Source organism: Microchirus variegatus (genome assembly GCF_963457635.1).
Source record: "Microchirus variegatus genome assembly, chromosome: 23".
Taxonomy (NCBI): domain Eukaryota; kingdom Metazoa; phylum Chordata; class Actinopteri; order Pleuronectiformes; family Soleidae; genus Microchirus; species Microchirus variegatus.
The window spans coordinates 2,134,036-2,155,398 of NC_139824.1; the positions used below are offsets into that span (position 1 = coordinate 2,134,036).

General features: G+C 37.4%; 1 protein-coding gene across 1 annotated transcript in view; it reads left to right on the forward strand.

The window, feature by feature from the left end:
• Window positions 1-13,720: 13,720 nt before the first annotated feature.
• Window positions 13,721-21,363, forward strand: part of lrwd1 (leucine-rich repeats and WD repeat domain containing 1) — a gene marked incomplete at both ends in the record, with an annotated part of 47,889 nt that continues 40,246 nt past the window's right edge. The window contains 4 exons of the mRNA XM_083909299.1: window positions 13,721-13,800; window positions 20,569-20,803; window positions 21,083-21,202; window positions 21,344-21,363. The exon at window positions 21,344-21,363 is cut by the window's right edge and continues 127 nt beyond it. Of these exons, the coding sequence (XP_083765425.1) occupies window positions 13,721-13,800; window positions 20,569-20,803; window positions 21,083-21,202; window positions 21,344-21,363 (455 nt within the window). The remainder of the gene's footprint in view (window positions 13,801-20,568; window positions 20,804-21,082; window positions 21,203-21,343) is intronic.

Here is a 21,363-nt window from a genome sequence, read left to right on the forward strand (position 1 = left end):
GACCAGGGAAAGAAATTGTCTTATTCAAAGTAGGGGTGGGAATTTCACACATTTTTAGAGTCGATTGTCGAGGTCCACGTGTCGAATTTTTTGTCAACTTTTTTTTTTTTTTACAGCAGTAGCAACAGCAGCATTGCGGGGGTATAAACTATTCTACACTGTACTACTTCATTTTAGGCTCGAAAACATGGCTGCAATGTCCATTATTGACCATCAGAACAGCGATAATAAAAATGAGGGGCAAAAAAAAAGGAAAAAAGCGGACTCTCCGCGTGTGTCGCCACTCGCTTAGGTTTTAGAACCTGCGCTCGTTAGGTGTCCACCAAAGTGAAGTACAGTGATCCTGACTGGATGAGATGCCGTCTTCATTTAGCGCTTGTGTCATGTCCCCCACCCCCGTCCTAAACTTAAGCGCAACCTCGGTGCACTGCACGCACACACACACGCTGGATCACCTTTTCGTGCACAGCTTCTTTAACCTCCGTGGTCGTGAACTTTACGTGTTTGTGACACTCGACTTTTTTTACTTTTCATTTTTTTGTCGAGGTGCGCACGTGTCGATTGTCGATCGATTTGTCGACAAAAAAGTCCCATCCCTAATTCAAAGTACTTGAATATATACAGTGTTGCCTATTTATGCATTGTATAATTTAATTTTAGGAAAGGGCCCAACGAACCAAAAAGAAACGCCGTGAGTCCAGTTGCCTCTTGATTAAAGTGATAACAGGATCAAGGCATGCTGCAACACCTTCAAGTGAGTTTGTCCAAAGCATTTTGTGTGGGATTTATTTATTTATTGTATTTATATATGAATACCCAAACTAAAAACCTATAATATATTTATAGAAAATCATCAGAGGCAGCATCGTGTCTCCCTGGGAAAAGAAGGAGGACAGGGTTGTCATTCTTTTTGAAGAAGACGACCAAGTGGACCAGGTGATGAGCTTCTTGTCTGGAGTACTTGAAAGTACAAAGACAGACAAGAAGTATGCAGATCCAGTGGCGTTCATAATGGATGTACTTTTGCCAGAGGTGAGATATCAGACACTGATTCAAAGACTACATATTTTATATTACTGCATGTCTCCTTTTAACACATGGTCACTGTCCAACACGATCTTAAATCTTAATCTTCATGACATAGGCAACAATTTACGCCCCCGGCAGCTGTAAACTGCATCTCCCTGGACAAAGCCACAGAGATTTATAAACGTGGAACTCGGTTTGAATCGAGGTAAGTCAGATAGTTTAGAAAACTGTTAAACCAACTTTCATAGCAGTTTATATTCCCAAATGTATGTGAGTGTCATTATTTTGTTATATCATTTTGTCTTATCAGTGAGATAACACTGCTCGGTGAACAGCTTCAGAGCCACCTGTCCGAAAAAGCAAGGCTCAATCTCGAAAGTCTCTGTGGCCAATTCCAGAGAGCCATAGAGAGTGAGGACTTTCTTCGGCAGCTGTAATCCGTGCCATGCTGTTTTTCATCCATCCGTCCATTATCTACCGCTTCGTGCTCCACTGGAGGGCCACGGGGTGCTGTGCCTATCTCAGCTGACATAGGGTGATAGGCGGGGTCTCACCCTGGACAGTTCACCAGTCCATCACAGGGACACAAATAGAGACAAACAACCATTCACTCACACTCTCACACTTGACAACCTAGGGAAAACCCACGCACACATGGGAAGAACATGCAAACTCCATGCAGAAAGACCCTTGTTATGGCCAGGGCTATTTTTGAAAAGTGTAAATAGATTATTTTGTATTACACGAATAAAAATAATACATCATTCATTTCTTGTACTCATTACATGGATTTGAAAGTTATACAACTTTCTGTGCAGAATCAAGTGTTTCAGAGCTTTTGTATGACTTCGTTCGTCAAAATATCCACCAAAGTCCAACTGTGTTTGATTCAGATACCAATGTTTCACATATCTACCTGGAAATAGGTCATTATTGTTGATTTTGTAGAAAGCTTTGTTGAGTGATTTTGTAGTTGTACCTCATGGGAGTGTAAAAACATAGAAGTAGACTTTTATAGTTCTAATACTAGACATTTAAAAAGTGTAGACCTATTAAACACACCTTTTTCTAACCTACAGGTTGCTGTGATCTTGGAAGTTTGCAAAAATAAATTAAATTAAGCCCAATTTATACTCCTGCGTAAACCTATGCAGAGCCTCTGCGTCGTCTCCGACTGCACAAAATATTTTTTAAGTGTCCCTCTGTCAAGGGACAACGGAGACGGCAAGAGCTGCGATTGGTCCTCAGGACAGGCCGAGATAACGCTGCTCTGTTCCGGCTCACAGTGCGCACCCGAGGCGGAGCTCATCCCCGCCGACAATGTTGCTGCCAAACTATAAATACGTCATATCTTAATACACAAACCACATGTTTAGACTCTAAATGGCCAATTTCTGGCCTCAAATTATCTTAAAGCTGTGTTCCGTGACACAGAAAAGTGAGAAACAGCCACTGTTTCAACAACAACAGTCTTTCTATCTCTTTCTCTCTCGACGCCATTGCTCACTGTAGCCAGAAGCACAACAACCTTGCGCAGCGACCCCTACTGATCGGGCGGGAAATTGCAGCGTTTATCCGTCACCACGACGCAGAAGTATGAAGGCTCGAGTCGTCTCCGTGGTTACACAGTCGGATAACGCATACGCAGTCGGAGAAGTATAAATGTGGCCTTTACTCACAAACGTTACATTGTACAAAAGCTATTGCTGTCACAGTGGAAATGTTTTTTGGGGATCAGTATCACGTTATAATGTGATACTATATTATATAAACATGATCATTATCTTTGATAAATGTGATCATTATATCATAAACGTGGTACTTATATGTATAATCTGCATTTATATATTTTAGCAGTTTGGCTATATTATTAAATGGTTTACAAAGTGGCTTTAATTATTCATAAATTGCATACAAAGTACACTTCTGTGTTCATAAATGTCAACGAGTATTTTATTCGTCTCTATTATTGTCGCACACCGTGGTAAAAAGTCTCTGTCAATGAGTTTGCATCATTTTCAACATGCTTTATTGCCATGAATGTAACAGAGACCGTGTTGCCAAAGCGTTAAGTAATATTGAGATTCCATAAAATTCAAAAGGAAAATGGAAAGATATCATTTATAAAATCAAGAAAATAGTGGAAAAACAATAAACACTTAAACTGTGTTGTTGTTGGTGGTGGGAGTGTGTGTGTTTGTGAAAGATTGTAGAAGTTTGTGTTAAAGTGTGTGTGTGTGTGTTTTGATGTTGATACGATAATTAAATAAATAAATATTAAAAACAAAACAATTAAAAAGTAAATACTGAGTCGTGTTTCTCTGGTTCCGATTTAGCTTCAATGCATCCACATTCCCCAAGTAAATATGAGAGTTTCTTTGTGTCTGTAGTGTGTTCAAATTCAGGGTGTATTTTTATTATTTTGGGAAAGTTTCTCAGAGCCTGGTATTTGGTATCTCTCTCTGTCCTGATATGAATTATATATTTTTTCATTTTCTCTGATTATGCATACATATATATATATATATATATATTATATATGATTACTCTATTACTTCTACTTCTATTGCTTTGTTTATATTTATAGTGTATATAGTGTTTGCAAAATACCTACATATCACATATATCATATATCTGAATATTCTATTATTGTTAATCCCACTATGACTATTAAAATGCGCCAAACCATGTGTTCTGTATCACAGCTACATGTATGACGTTTGCAGCAAAAAAAAACCCGCGTGAAAATAAGTTTTGAATTCAGAGTTACGTTTGATAAAGTGCGCATTGAGCTGTCAAACAGATAGACAGAGTGGAGCGCGCGACCTGTCCAAGATGGCGGCCCCACGGCTCGTCAGCGCCAATAGGCAGTAGCGGTCGATGCGGCGTCTACTCTTGTATGTCTATTGTTACACCTACTTGGGAGATCTCGGCCGCATCATTGAGAAACGGCCAAGTAGGTCTAACTGCAGACCGCTTACAGACACGCCCATTACAGACACTCCCCTTACAGACACGCCTCCTCAACACTGATTGGGTGAGAGATCACGTCCGACGTGATGACGTTTACTTTTGTTGAAACTTTATTTATACACGAGTATCTCATGGAAACTCATCGACAGACGGCCCATATAAAGCCACGCCCATCGGATGTTGGGGTAAAGTTTAACCGGGAAAGCTTGGTTGGTCGAGGAAGCAACTTCACTTCAACGTGTAAGTAAGAAACGTTATACGCAAATATGACACAAAACAAAGTTAATGTAAGTTAAAGTACCGTGTTAATGTTTAGAGGAAGTAAAGACAGTGTTTATTCTCGGTAATAAGAATAATAAGGGTCATGAGAACTCATGTAATTTGTATGTAGCCTCGATAAGTAGCAGACTTCGGTAAAGTTGGAAAGATATTCACAGATTCGGACTTTCGGGTTCAATAGCTTGTAAACGAAACGTTCTATGAACACAAGCGTAGTCTCTTCCCAATCAGAATTGTGTACTTAATGAGCTACAGTAACATTTTCATCCAACAGACCTGAATTCCGGGCTGGAGGAATAACATTATTCTCTATGCGCAGCAGCAGGGAGACGATTGTGAGGCGAGTGCCCAGGGACCGTCTACAAATTGCAACACAAGAGCAAGACGCTGCAAACAAAAAAACCCCTCCACATTTATACAATACAGAGACTCCAAAATCTCTACACACACCAAGGGTCTCCTCATGGTCACACTACAACAGTTGGTTTGTAAAAATAAGCCTTTTTTTTTAATTTTAGTGATGTTTTTAATTGGTATAAATCAGTAATATCGTCCTATATTAATCAATACCTCCACTGTTATATGGTACAGAGACTCCAAAATCACTGCACACACCAATGGTCTCCTCGTGGTCTTACTTCAACAGCTGTTTTGTCAAAATATGCCTTTTTAAAATTTTTGTGATTTTTTATTGGTATGAATCAGTAATATCTACCAATATTGATCAATAGTTCGACTGTTATACATTACAGAGACCCCAAAATCACTACACACATCTATGGCCTCCCTATTGTCATAGTACAACAGCTGTTTTGTCAAAATGTGCCTTTTTAAATTTGTAGTGATTTTCTTATTGGTATAAATCAGTAATATTGTCCTATAATAATAAATAACTCCACTGTTATATGGTACAGAGACTCCAAAATCACTACACACACCGAAGGTTCTCCTCATGGTCACACTTCAATAGTTGGTTTGTCAAAATGTGCCTTTTTAAAATGTTAGTGATTTTTATTGATATTAATCAGTAATATCTTCCTATATTAAATCAATAACTCCGCTGTTATACAGTACAGAGACTCCAAAATCACTACACACACCAATGATCTCCTCATGGTCATACCACAACAGCTGTTTTGTCAAAATGTGCCTTTTTTGAATTTTGGTGATTTTTTTATTGGTATTAATCATTCAAATCTACCAATAATAATCAATAATTTCACTGTTATACATTACAGAGACTCCAAAATCACTACACACATCTATGGCCTCCCTATTGTCATACAACAACAGCTGTTTTGTCAAAATGTGCCTTTTTAAAATTTTGGTGATTTTCTATAGGTATAAATCATTAATATCTACCAATGATAATCAATAATTCCACTGTTATACAATACAGAGACTCCAAAATCACTACACACACCAAGGGTCTCCTAATGGTCATACTACAACAGCTGTTTTGTCAAAATGCGCCTTTTTAAAATGTTGGTGATTTTCTATAGGTATAAATCATTAATATCTTCCTATATTAAATCAATAACTCCGCTGTTATACATTACAGAGACTCCAAAGTCACTACACACATCTATGGCCTCCCTATTGTCATACTACAACAGCTGTTTTGTCAAAATGTGCCTTTTTTGAATTTTGGTGATTTTTTTTTATTGGTATTAATAATTAATATCTACCAATAATAATCAATAACTTAACTGTTATACAATACAGAGACTCCAAAATCACTACACACACCAAGGGTCTCCTCGTGGTCACACTACAACAGCTGTTTTGTCAAAATGTGCCTTTTTACAATTTTAGTGATTTTTTTATTTTTTATTAATAAGTAATATCTTCCTATATTAAATCAATAACTCCGCTGTTATACATTACAGAGACTCCAAAATCACTACACACATCTATGGCCTCCCTATTGTCATACTACAACAGCTGTTTTGTCAAAATGTGCCTTTTTAAAATGTTGGTGATTTTCTATAGGTATAAATCCTTAATATCTACCAATAATAATCAATAGTTCCACTGTTATACATTACAGAGACTCCAAAATCACTATAAACATATATGGCCTCCTTATTGTCATACTACAACAGCTGTTTTGTCAAAATGTGCCTTTTTTGAATTTTTGTGATTTTTTTTTTATTGGTATTAATCATTAATATCTACCAATAATAATCAATAACTCAACTGTTATACAATACAGAGACTCCAAAATCTCTACACACACCAAGGGTCTCCTCGTGGTCCCACTACAATAGCTGTTTTGTCAAAATGTACCTTTTTACAATTTTAGTGATTTTTTATTGGTATTAATCAGTAATATCTTCCTATATTAAATCAATAACTCTGCTGTTATACAATACAGAGACCCCAAAACCACTACACACACAAAGGGTCACCTCATGGTCATACTACAACAGTTGGTTTGTAAAAATAAGCCTTTTTTGAATTTTTGTGATTTTTTTATTTGTATAAATCAGTAATATATACCTATATTAATCAATAACTCCACTGTTATACAATACAGAGACTCCAAAATCACTACACACACCAAGGGTCTCCTCATGGTCACACTCCAATAGCTGTTTTGTCAAAATGTGCCTTTTTAAAATTCTGGTGATTTTTTTTATTGGTATTAATCAGTAATATCTACCAATAATAATCAATAACTCCACTGTTATACATTACAGAGACTCCAAAATCACTACACACACCAAGGGTCTCCTCATGGTCACACTACAATAGTTGGTTTGTCAAAATGTGCCTTTTTAAAATGTTTGTGATTTTTATTGATATTAATCAGTAATATCTACCAATAATAATCAATAACTCCACTGTCATACAGTACAGAGACTCCAAAATCACTACACACATCTATGGCTCCCTATCAACATACTACAAGAGCTAATTATGGAAATGATGACTTGGCCTATTTATAATATATTTTTATTAGGGGAAACACATCAATAGGTTCACTGCTCTTAACTGTAGTGTTTTAAGAATCACCACAGACAAAATATGTACTCACCATGGTCTCACTACACCTCTTATTTTGGACAAAATTGCTTTTAAAGATTTTGGTGAATTTTTATGTGAAATAATTTACAATAACTTTGCTAGTGTACATTGTAGAGTCATCAAACTCACCTCGGTCAAAGATGACCTTCCCATGGTCACACTACACCTCTTATTTTGGCAAAATTAATTCTAAACAATGTTGTTTAAAATTTTCAATGTTCTTGTACATATGCCCCAGGAAGGCCTCTGGTCTCGGCAGCATGCATGGGTCCTGCTTAAATCATACAGTGAAGAGATGGTATAGGTTGTGCCCCAATGTATTACAGCCTTTTGGACTTGCATTCCCATGCATTAAACATCATGAAATGCATTGCCAAAACCATTATCAGTCTATAAAAGTGTTTTTCTCTCTATCCAAGTTCAGTGTGGTTGTTGGTGTAATATAATGTAAGTACCGATAATGTAGTTGCACCCATGGGTCATTTTATATCTATAAGCACAGAACTATATTTGTATATGCATTTAACTTAGTACGGCCATAAACTGTTAATTACGAAGCTGGGTAAGCTGACTGTCAACATGTAATGATTACATGTTGCCACTCATTTTTACCAACAACTGGTAATTTGTAATGGTCCTCTTTTAACAACCTGAATATTGAACACCCCCATCCCTAAAAAGCCATTTTGATGTGAAAAAAAAACTGCTCGTGTAATGTAATTTGGTAATAATAGTTCATACATAAAAAATCACCAAAATTGTTTAAAATCACGTTTGTCCAAAATAAGAGGTGTAGTGTGACTCACCATGTACATAGTTTGTACATGGTGAGTACATATTTTGTCTGTGGTGATTCTTAAAACACTACAGTTAAGAGCAGTGAACCTATTGATGTTTTTCCCCCAATAAAAATATATTATAAATAGGCCAAGTCATCATTTCCATAATTAGCTCTGTAATGTATAACAGTGGAACTATTGATTATTATTGGTAGATATTAAGGATTTATACCTATAGAAAATCACCAACATTTTAAAAAGGCACATTTTGACAAAACAGCTGTTGTAGTATGACAATAGGGAGGCCATAGATGTGTGTAGTGATAATGGAGTCTCTGTAATGTATAACAGTGGAGTTATTGATTATTATTGGTAGATATGAATGATTTATACCTATAGAAAATCACCAACATTTTAAAAAGGCACATTTTGACAGAACAGCTGTTGTAGTATGACAATAGGGAGGCCATAGATGTGTGTAGTGATAATGGAGTCTCTGTAATGTATAACAGTGGAGTTATTGATTATTATTGGTAGATATGAATGATTTATACCTATAGAAAATCACAAAAATTTTAAAAAGGCACATTTTGACAAACCAACTGTTGTAGTGTGACCATGAGGAGACCCTTGGTGTGTGTAGTGATTTTGGAGTCTCTGTATTGTAGAGCTGAAACAATTAATCGATGAATCGATTATTAATCGATTACTAAATTAATCGGCAACTATTTTGATAATCGATTTGGTGCTTTTTTCATCAGCAAAACAAGATTTCTGATTGTTTCAACTTCTTAAATGTGAATATATATTTGGTTTCTTTGCTCCTCAAGACAAAGAAATCATTAAAACTGAATCATTTTGGTTTGTGGACAAAACAAGACTTCTGAGAACATAATTTTCAGCTTTGACAAACACCGATTAACGTTTTTTAACATTTTCTGACATTTTATGGACCAAACGATTCATCGATTAATCGAAAAAATAATCGACCGATTAATCGATTACGAAAATAATCGTTAGTTGCAGCTCTACTGTATTGTATAACAGTGGAGTTATTGATAATTATTGTTAGATATCACTGAATAATACCAATAAAAAAATCACCAAAATTTTAAAAAGATACATTTTGACAAAACAGCTGTTGTAGTATGACAATAGTGAGGCCATAGATGTGTGTAGTGATTTTGGAGTCTCTGTAATGTATAATAGTGGAACTGTTGATTAATATTGGTAGATATTACTGATTCATACCAATAAAAAATCACTTAAATTTTAAAAAGGCACATTTTGACAAAACAGCTGTTGTAGTATGACCATGAGGAGACCCTTGGTGTGTGCAGTGATTTTGGAGTCTTTGTAATGTATAACAGTGGAGTTATTGATTAATATAGGACAATATTACTGATTTATACAGATAAAAAAATCACTAAAATTTAAAAAAGGCACATTTTGACAAACCAACTATTGTAGTGTGACCTTGAGGAGACCCTTGGTGTGTGCAGTGATTTTGGAGTCTCTGTACGATATAACAGTGGAGTTATTGATTAATATAGGACAATATTTCTGATTTATACCAATAAAAAAATCACTAAAATTCAAAAAAAGGCTTATTTTTACAAACCAACTGTTGTAGTGTGACTATGAGGAGACCCTTGGTGTGTGTAGTGATTTTGGAGTCTCTGTATTGTATAAAAGTGGAGGTATTGATTTTCGTTTGCAGCGTCTTGCTCGTGTTGCAGTTTGTAGACGGTCCCTGGGCACTCGCCTCACACCCGTCTCGCTGCCGATGCGCATAGAGACTCATTTTATTCTTCCAGCCCGGAATTAAGGTCTGTTGGATAAAAATGTTACTGTAGCTCATTAAGTACACAATTCTGATTGGGAAGAGACTACGATTGTGTTCATAGAACGTTTAGTTTACAAGCTATTGAACCCGAAAGTCCGAATCTGTGAATATCTTTCCAACTTTACCGAACTACTCAGCAGTGCGTTAAACGTGGTCAGTTCTGTTGTGTGTGTGAGTGAGCATTTAAGTGATAGTACGTAACTGCTGACGCACTTTATTCTCAACTGGAGTGACAACCTGTCCCGCTTTACGTTGTACTGTGCAGCAATTTTACCCTTTGTCTCGCCTCATGCAAATGCCGCCTTTTCATTCGACCATGCCTAATTAAAAATAAAAACACGGATAGTAGGGCTGGAAGATTAATAGAATTTAAGTCATGATTTAGATTTTGGCGTCTCACGAGCATAAAAACATTACAATCGAAGATAAACGATTAATGCGCGGCGTGTATGTAAATTCCTATACCAGAAAAACACCTTGAATGCACCCATGTTACGTGCAGCTGGAGCAAGAGTGTGAAGTGTTTGGATCAAGAATATGAGGAGCGAGTGATTGAAAACATGGCAGAAAGTCAGCCTTTGGTTGAGAATAAAGGTAGGGAAATATCAGTTATCTGAAAATTTTGGCTTCAATATGACGGACGTAGTTTATTATATCCGCGAGAAATGCGGATATTATGGAATCGGTCTGCGTCCGCAGATTTTAGCCGTTAACGCGATAAATGGAAAGGCGTTTGAGATTTAATTTCTTATTTTTTTTAGATGATCCCTATTGATTTTGAGCTGTCTACCATTATTATTTATTAGTTAATTAGTTAATTAGTTAATTAATTAATTAATTAATTAATTAATTAATTAATTAATTAATTAATTAATTAATGATATAAAAAACATATTTTCGCCTGTATCTTCCAAAGTATTGCAGGTATTGGCTTCCAATTTTGCATGGGCATCACATACCACCTGAGAATTATCCCTATCTTTGTAGCTTTATTATTAATTAGCAAATTAATTAATTTATTATGCTAAAAACACATTTTCGGCTTTATCTTCCAGACTGATGGAGATCAGTCAAAATCTTCAACCTTCAAATTGTGTACAATGATTCATGTAACAACTATCTACAAGTACAATCATGATTACTTTGGCTATGATTGGTAATAATTACATAATAAGTTAACTGGTTAACACTCACACACACGACATACAGTGGGGAAAATCAAAAAAAAGAAAGAAAAGTGACATGAGTGCGGTAGATAATGAGGCTGGTGGCGATTTTGTGCCAAAACATAAATCATCGATCATTTCGCCACAACCACGGACCTGTGGCCAAGCCGGACAACCGAACCTTACATCAGTTTAACGATCCATTTTATTACAACAAACTCCGAACTCAAGAGCCGCTGTCTGCAGACGTCCTTCTTCCCCGGAGAGCATACAGGTGATAATATAGCGGTTAGCAGACTGGGACTTGAAGGAGGACCAACAGGTTTGCGCGATGACTGATAACGCATCAAACATTAAAGCGGAGCTGCAGTAAAATGTTTTATTTTTTATTTATTCATTGGTGACTTTATGTTAATGATGACGCAGTGAGTTCTCATCAATAAAACTGCACTTTCCATGGTTGGTTGGTTTTGTATTTATATAGCGCTTTTCCAGTCTTGATGACCACTCAAAGCTGCTTTACACTACCGTTCCCATTCACCCATTCACACCCATTCACTCACACCTTCGTACGTTTTTCTATCACTCATCTTTCATACCCACTCACATGCTGGCGGCACAGCCGTCAGGAGCAACTTGGGGTTAAGTGTCTTGCCCAAGGACACATCGGCTTGTAGACTAGCGGAGCCAGGAATCGAACCCACAACCTTCCAGTTGAAAGACAACTCGCTCTCCCTCTGCGCAAAGGTTTGTCGAGGTATCGCCAACCACAAATGCTGCGATATCACCCTCGCGGTTCAAATCCCGTGTCCGCCCGATCGTCGAGGTGTCACCCTCGCGGTCGCGGATCAAATCCCGTGTCTGCCCGAACTTATTCAATCGCAAACTACATGTAAATAGACGCTTACGGTATTGATTAACCAGTGTTTGCTTGTAAACATTTCAGTATTTATTTGGTTAATCGTAATGACTGTTTTCGTTATATTATAACATGTATAAGCTTACTAACAGTGTGTGCTGTATGTTAACATTAAAATATTTTGTTTAGCACAATTATTGACTATTACCAGTAATATATAAGGTAAAAGGTTACCATTTTCTTTTTATGTAAGCCAGACTTACCTTTATGATTAAGCAATATATTCATTAAGACACATCACATTTGCGCATGGGACTAATAAAGGATTTTATAATAGGATGTGCATCGTATTTGCTTACTAGCATTGTGTGCTGTATGTTAACATTACAATACTTTGTTTAAGAAAATTATTGACTATTACCAGTAATTTAAAAGATAAAAGGTTACCATTTTCTTTTTATGTAAGCCTTACTTACCGTTATGATTAAGCAATATATTTATTAAGACACATCAAATTTTTGCGTGGGACTAATAAAGGATTTTATATTATGATGTACATCGTATTTGAATGAAAAACAAAACTTAATGTACAAAGTAATTTTAATACAAATGTATTACAAACAAATAAAAACAGTAATAAAATCAGAGCATTCTAATAAATATATACACATGTAAGCAATAATGCAACTCCAGTGAAATGGTCAATATAACAGAACAGCTTATAGCAATATACATTAATATATACTGTACATATAAAACAAACCACCTTATATATATATATATTTATATATGTACATGAGCATGCCGGCATGAGAGTGCTGGCGTCGACACTCCCCTGGAAGCAGTGGGTGTGTGTTTACCTGGGTCTCATTCACATGTAAATGACCAGGCACAAAACCGAGCATTCTGAAAAGGGCTGTTTTGGCAGGGTTATTGAACTGCTATTGTGCTTCATCCTTATGATATTTTGACTAAAGTATGACACAGACATGTTCATTAGGGCATCAGGAACTAGTTTAACTTGGGGTAATGGGGTATAATATGGGCTCTTTAACACAAATAAAAAAGTGGTAGTGCCCCCTCATCTGGTGCAGACAGATTTCTGCGCACTGTACTGTTCTCCCTCTACTGCGGCGTGCGCTTCTCCATATCCGACTGGATCATTTCTCTACAGGCAATTTTACCCCTACAACGCTGCAATTAAGGGAATAACAGATGCATCAGAGGAGCGGATCTATTTAGTTAACTGCTCAAAGAGAGAGAATGTACTCTGCTGTGTAGTGAATGGTGCGGGGAGTTCATAAGTTTAACTTTTGCGCAAATAGACTTTCCAGCATTTAATAGTTGCTGTTCCACAGTGTACTCGATGTGTTTCGGCCACCGAATTATCAGTACATTCCTAAATATAACATCTTTATTGACAATAACAATATAACTATAATAATGGCGTATTTGATAGTGTGACTTGAGTTTCAATCGGCACCCGGACAAGGGGACGCTCGCCGGTTACATGCGGGTGCAGCATGCTTGTTCCGCTGTTTAGAAAAATCCGTGGTGTATAAAAAAAAAGTGTATATAAAGTAAATAAACAAGCAATATGCACTGTGGGAAACCCTGGCCGGATAAGTGTTTGTGAGGAGATGCACGGGTGGTGCCACGAATGAGTGATCCCCGGAACATTTCCCTAGTGCGAACATTAAAAAAGTGCTGTCACTGTGCTGTCCTCATGTTTGACTTGTGTTCCTCCTTCAGAGAAACAATGGAGAAAATAACGGAGAAACTTCTGCTGCAGAAAGGCTCACCAAAAACTGACAAACTGGAGCAAATCAACTCCCTGAAGTAAGTAAGCATGTCTGTTTGTTGCCTTTTGTGTGTGTGTTGCAGTTCATGACTCCTTGTGGTCAAGGTTTCAGTACTCTGTGAGCAGCAAGAAAAAAAATGTGCAACAAGATGTAGTCTGATTGTAGAACCGCAGTGTAACACTACCTTTGATGTTCTAATGCTGATGCATAAAGGCACATATGTCAATTTAAAGTTTTTAGATTTTCAAGGATTCAGTAAAAAGAAAATGTGCATTTGTCTTAGGGCTGTAATCAACCAAAGAAACTCTTGGTCGACTAAAGCCCTGAAATTTCGACCAAAAATCGACTAATCGACGGGGGGTACTTTGCGGATGCGGCTCTTTTATTTTGAAAAGAGCCGCACCCGCAAAGCACCTGTGCAGCTGCGGCTCTTAATTTGAAAAGACCCGCAGCCGCGGCTGGAGTTCAACAGAGTCTGACGGCTCTGACAGCGTTTTTCATTACGTTCATCTGCCCAATACCATAGCCCGTGATATCTGAAAATAACTAGTAATATCAGCACAATAACTGTTGAGGAATACAGAGCGAGACTGAACAGCGCAGCGCAGCTTCACTGCTGAGACACAAGCATAAAAAAAAAATTATAATTTAGTCGACCAATAACATTTTTGGTCGAGCCAGAGCGTGTCGACCAATTAGTCGCCCAGTCGACTTTGACTTTACAGCCCTAATTTGTCTGTGTAGGATTTCTTTTAGAGGGTGTCCCCACTTGTCCTCCGATCCCATCCCCCCCAAATTTGCGGGGCATGTGGATCTTTTGAAAATTTCAGGTAAAAACGGGGCATTCTGAGGCTTTTTGAAGGACCATTATGGTGACATGAAGTAAGGGCAAGTAACTCTAATTATTCCGCCAATGTCCCAAGGACCCCCGGACTAGGGATCGACCGATATGGGTTTTTCACGGCCGATACCGATACCGATTATTAATAACCAAGCGAAACCGATAGCCGATATGTAGAACCGATATTTATTTGCAGTAAAAATTAACATTTTGGTGTCAAAATTTAGAGAAACACACCTGGGATTAAAATGAATACAGTATACTGTTTGTTTACACTGACAAAATTAACTTTTTGTAAAATAACATGAACACATAATTAACATAATCACATAATCATTAATGTCTTTGCAGGTATTACACACTGCCCTTCCTGGGGTTGGCTGTGTGAAATACTGCCATACTGTACTTTTCACCCGCTTCTTGGATCCATCCATCTGTAATGAGGATTTAGAGAAAGAGAGACAAAAAGAAAGATTGAGAATTAAAAGAGTAAATATATATTCATTTATTAGAGCAAAACTGTCTATTAAACTTCCACTCCACTACATAATATTCTTATGAATAACATTTAATTAATGATTTCTTATGTTCTCTTAGGTAGTCTACATCTGATTCAGCCTGATTTAGAACCAATACAGAGGGTGGCCAGAACCTTGGCTCACTACATTCATGTTATAGATTTAATAGTTATTTATGGAAAATTTTACATCAAACAGCATAATGAGTAAATAAAGACACAATTGTCAGTGCTTAACAGAGTTTTCACTTATAGTTCCTTGTTTATTATTATATTTATTTATATATTTAGAGAAATTAAGTCATATTTGGAATCTCAGAACATTAAATGTACACTCTTGTGCTTAGAACTGTATGTCATATTACATAAATAAGAATAAGGCACTTGGCAATTGGAAATTAAAACAACAAAGTCTACTTTACACACATGAGTTGTAGACGCGACGGTTAATTTATTGATTGAAAAAAGAGAGCGCTGAGGGAGAGACGACTGAAAACAAACAAGGACACTTTAGCGTGTGCTGTTAAACTTATAGTCTATAATCACCGCGGGTGTTTATTGATAAACCGGGAGCCGCCCCATGGGGTGAGACACGTTAGGAGATGAATTATTCCCACAAAGTAATGATAACAGTAAGGGTCTCCTATTATTATTGTGCATCTGGCCCCAGCTCTAAAGCGGTCGCGCCAATTATAATGTAGCGGTACACGTGTTGAAGTAGTTTAATCTCCAGAGCCAAAGCGCTGGTTTTCCTCCCTTATACTAGAGGAAATGGTTGTGGTATTTTTTAAAACTTTAGAGAGCTTTGAAACTTTGACTCTCACAGCCTTACCTTTCTGCTGCTCACCGGAGCAGTCCTCTGCTTCTCCTCCGTGTCTGTGTCGCTGCATGTAGAGGCTTCAGTGTGGACTGATTGGCTGTCAATGACTCACTTGCGCCAAGTAGCCAATCAGTGAGGGTTGTGGGCGGGACATTGTTACACAACCAAGAGAGTGGTGACTTCAGGCAGAGACGCTGCATCAGAGCCAAAGGAGCGCATTTTAAAATACATTAATTAAATATATCGGTTATCGGTGAAAAAAACGGCCGATGCCGATTATCGCAAAAATGCCGAATATCGGCCGATATTATCGGCCAGACCGATAATTGGTCGATCCCTACCCCGGACGCCCTGCTGGCTAAAAGCCTGGCAGTCGGTGAAGCCAAAGTTCACCACATAAGGATAACTAGGTTTAACTTGATGCTGTAGATAAAGAGAGCTAAGGGCTGTTGATAAATGGTGGCATTGCTGCCTCGGTTTCCTTTGGAGGATTGTGTTGTGTTTTCCTCATCAGTCCATGTCAAAATAATTTTGTAAAAGATGGAAGTTGGAGCCAGCTCAGGAATCAAACAAGAGTTTATTCTTGTACAAGATGAGCAATCACAAAGCAACTTGTAGATTCAGTCACCCTGTGAAGACTGCCAGCTCAATGGAAAATCTCTCTAGTAAACCTGTCTTGTGGGTGTGTTCTCTAACTTAACGACCCCCCCACACAGACAAAGTAGGACAAAAGAAAATTCCCCCCACCCACGGGAAGAGAGGGAATCAGGTAGACCCCCCCCATAGGGAAAGGGTAAGATAAGGATGTTTATATGACCCAACCACTGTTGCCATATGTGGTAAAACAATATCAAATAGTCCCTTGATCTTAGGTCACTACAGGTCATACTTTTACATTTATATAATATTAATACAAAATTTCCGTAACATATCCCTCCTGTTTATGCTGATTTTAAGTATAATTATAACATACATTTTGTAGAGTGTGAGAGCGAAAACCCTTTCGAGCAGTTCAAAACATTCTATTTATCCATTATCCTTTCAGAAAGGGAAACTCTCTCACGGTTCCGCTGCCCCGGCAACCACACACAGGTACTCCATGTTACAAGACACAGTAATGAGCATCCAAAATAAGCATCATTTAAAAAATCAAACAAACATATGATGACATTGTTTCCGTCAAAACAAAACATAAAACATCCTTACTTAATCTAACATTCCCTTTGCACATAAATACAAAAATACAAACATTCACACATGTCATCCGGTAAATTTGAATGTTAAAACTTCAGTCGTGTTGCCTCCTGAAATGTCCAGACTACGTTGAATCAGTGAATCCTGTTACTGACGTTCAGGGCCCACAGTCCATTTTCTGCTGTATGAGCTGTTGCTTTCATACAGTCAACATTTTCCCTATATTTGCATCACTTTCAGACCAAATTCTGCTCTTGAGCTTGTTGTACACTTCCTTGTACTTGCTCAGTTGACACAATGCCATGCTCCTTCAGACTAAACTGCTGATGATGTTGGTCTCATCACAGTTCAAGCTCCTCCTCTCATTGGCTCTTCCACTTCATTTGCACACTCGGGTACACTGGTTCGCAGCAGCAGCCGCAGCCACTCAACTTCCTTGGCCGTTTCTCAATAGCCATACTTGTGCGTACTTGTCCGTACTTGTGTACTCCCGTATTTGTGAAAACGTCATCAGCCTCAGTCCAAGTTCTGTTCCATTTCTCAAGAACGCGAGCAGCGAGTACGGTTCTCATACCTGGAAGTGTTCTCGCTCCGCCCATTTTACCAAGTATGCATCGGGTGGTGACTTGAGCGTACTTGGGAAAGCCATATATCCCAGAATGCATTTCAGAGAAATTAGTCATTTAGAGTCCAAACATGTGGTTTGGTAATAAGATATGACTTATTTATAGTATGACAGCGGCGCTGTCGGAGGTTATCAGCTCCGCCTCGGCGGACGCTCGGTGCTCACAGAGTAGCGTTACCTCTGCCTGTCCTGATGAAATGATCCGCAGGCTCAGACGGCTCCGTCATTACATACTTGGTGTGATCGATAGATTTGTTGTTGACATGTTGTTTTTAATGCAAACGTTTTGACCTGAAAGTGTGAACTTTTGTATAATTTTAATGTTAATTTATTGTAACTTTGAATTTTAGATTTATATTAAAGTCGCACTGTCATTGTATATCTATTTACATATAATGGACACTATTTTATAGTGTATAACATATTTAAAATGTGAAAATAACAACAATATATGCATATATATATATATATATGTATTTTATATGTTCATTCATCAACACTGTAGGTGGCGTTAATGAGGCTTAAATGCTTCGTGCCACGCGCCATTCAAACAGTAGAACAAGGAAGTACACTGCTGTTCCAATTGAAGAATCGTGCTCGTGTACTCCCGTACTTGGCAAGTATGTACTTCAGTCGTACTTCTCAAGTATGTACTTTCCAAGTAAGCAAGTACATACTGGCATACTTGGGTATTGAGAAAGGGCCCTTGTCTCAAGCTGAGCTTCCACCATCTTTTCTGAAAGTAAAGCAAACCTATGCCTATGGAGGGCAGTCATCTAATGTGGGTTATTTGATATTCAGTACATTGTAATCTTTCAAATAGTGGGTTCTTTCAGCAGCTGTGTTAGCATAAGTTCACCGGTTAGCATTCCATGCAGTGTTAGCACTGTGATTTAACATGCAGTTATTCAAAACATAATCAGTTTAGTGTCGTGGTAGTACACATTTATTTTAATTTTTTGTTATTAAATCTCTGTTGCATTAATTATCTCAACCAAACCTTAACTTGAAAAATTATCAACGGTAATGACAACCAACCACTCACTTCCATACTCACACCTCAATTCCCAACATTCAATATACCTAATTCCCTGGCTAGGAGATTCAACTTCCACTCTTTCCAAATTCCAAAAACATCTTTCATCCACAATTTTATTCTCAATTTGTTTTACCAACTGCTCTCTCTCTCTAGGGTTATCCAATGGTGCTAGTTCAATCCAATGACAGACTATCAGTTATTACTTTATTTTTCCTAATGACTACACGATTCGTAACTAAATCTTTCAACTGTCGATAATAATGGACTGGTAATGGAATTCTCAGTGGAGTATTAAACTACCAACAAAGATTACAAATGTATTATATTTTTGCACACACAAATTTAAATTATTTCCTCATTACAAATGTATGATTTATCATATCTTCCATTACATTTATTTAATTTTTCCAAAAATTTTAAATTATGAATTTTATTGTTTCAATATGTATTTCCATTATTGTTCTCCCCCTTGCACAGATTTACTCTGTGCACATTATTACTAATTCTAAGTCTCCTTACCTTCGTTATTTTTACCTTTACTTTTATCCTGTGCTTTGTAATCTTTATGAGGTACTTTATTTATTTATTTTATTTTTTCATTGCTGTAATATACTGTATATATTTTTTTTCATAATGTAAATTTTTTTTAAGTGCATTATATTTTATAAATTTTTCATACTGTCAAGTTTTTTTTTATACTGTAGTTTTCTCATCAGTGCAATATCCATATCCTTATTTAATATCCTTATTTAATAGCTCAGCCTTGTTTCCTTACACTATAAATACCATGTGTATACTGTGTGTATTCTGCAGACCGGTTATAATGTACATTCTACATTCTATTTTTAAACCTATTTTTATAGTCAGTGTTAATATCTTTATATGTTTATTATTTATTATCCTTATCTTAATTGTCTTGCTGCTGTAACACTGTAAATTTCCCCACTGCGGGACGAATAAAGGACTATCTTATCTTATCTTATGAAGTCAGCATGTTCCTTAAAGACCTAAAAAAAAAATCTTAAGATTTATTTCTTTAAACATTTAAATTAAATACCTAATTTTGTTCAAACCAGGCATTAGTTCTTATTTCAATTTAACAGCCAAAATACAATTCACTGTGACAAACCGCTTAAATATCAGAAAATATATCAATCTGTTTGCATATATCTTAAATCTGCTAAAAAAAAAAAAAATTCTATATCCAAATCTTATTAGTAACTCCCCACATTTGAATTGTATGTGTAGCTTACTTAAGCCCAATTTATACTTCTGCGTAAAGTGCTCTGCCTAGGTTACGCAGAGTCCTCTGCGTGGACGCAGAGCCTGTCGAAGAGCCTCTGCGTCGTCTCCGACTGCACGAAATATTTTTTAAGTGTCTGTCACTCCGTCAAGGGACAACGGGGACGGCAAGAGCTACGATTGGTCCTCAGGACAGGCTGAGCTAAGCTGCTATGTGCCGGCTCACAGTGCGAACCGAGCGTCCACAGACACGGAGCTGATCCCCGCCGATAACGCCGCTGCCAAACTATAAATACGTCATATCTTACCACACACAGCACATGTTTAGACTCTAAATGGCCAATTTCTTGCCTCAAATTATCTTAAAACTGCGTTCCATCCGTATAAGACTTATTCAAATTTCCTCAATTCCCATTCATGTGTTTTTATGCACAAATGAAAATTGCACATAAAAACATGCTGCTTGAGACACACCTAGAAACACTGTAGTGTAGTGAAACACTAACTTGAAGCTCTCTGCTCCTCAGTCTGTCTAAGCTTGGACTGAAGCTTCAGGACTTGCCAGTCAGGTTGCTGTCATGTCTGCAGTCCCTTGAGCATTGGGATCTGTCTGGAAATGCACTGCAAGAGTTGCCCAGGTATCTTAAGCTGCCTACACTTCGCTACCTGGATCTAAGTGACAACCAGATGGAGGATGTGACAACTCTTGAGTCTCTAAGCAGCTTGGAGGAGCTGAAGATGGAGGACAACCTTTATATCACGGTGAGGACATGACTAAATGTAGAGGAGAAATGTGATATTCACTCTTGTCTGGTCTATTCATCATAAAATCAAATTAAACTTTGTGTATAGCATTTTGCATACAGATAAAATGTAACACATTGTTTCACGAAAAAAAAAAAAAACGTTACACTTAACACATTAAATTGCAGATGCTGGAATAGATGAATGAACAACACGCAAAAGGTAGCTGAGGAAACGCTATCCCACCAGTTTGCATATGCCACTTACTAGTACAGTAATGCTGCTTCTCTTTCTCAGGTGAGTGATAATTACAAACTGATGGTGCTGTTGCCCAATCTGAGGATCTACAATGGAAAAGATGTCAGTACTACTGCCAACCACTTGCGCTACGTCTACACTGAAAACCTGAGAACCAGGGTATGAAACTCCTGACTTATTTTGAGCCCTTTCACTAATCCAGTACGAAGTCATGTTATAGGCGAGACAATGATGGTTATTAAAACTGTTGTATAGTGCAAGTACTTCCCTGCTGTTAGTGAAAACTGTGTATTTTTTAAGATAAGTGCACTGTGGGAGAG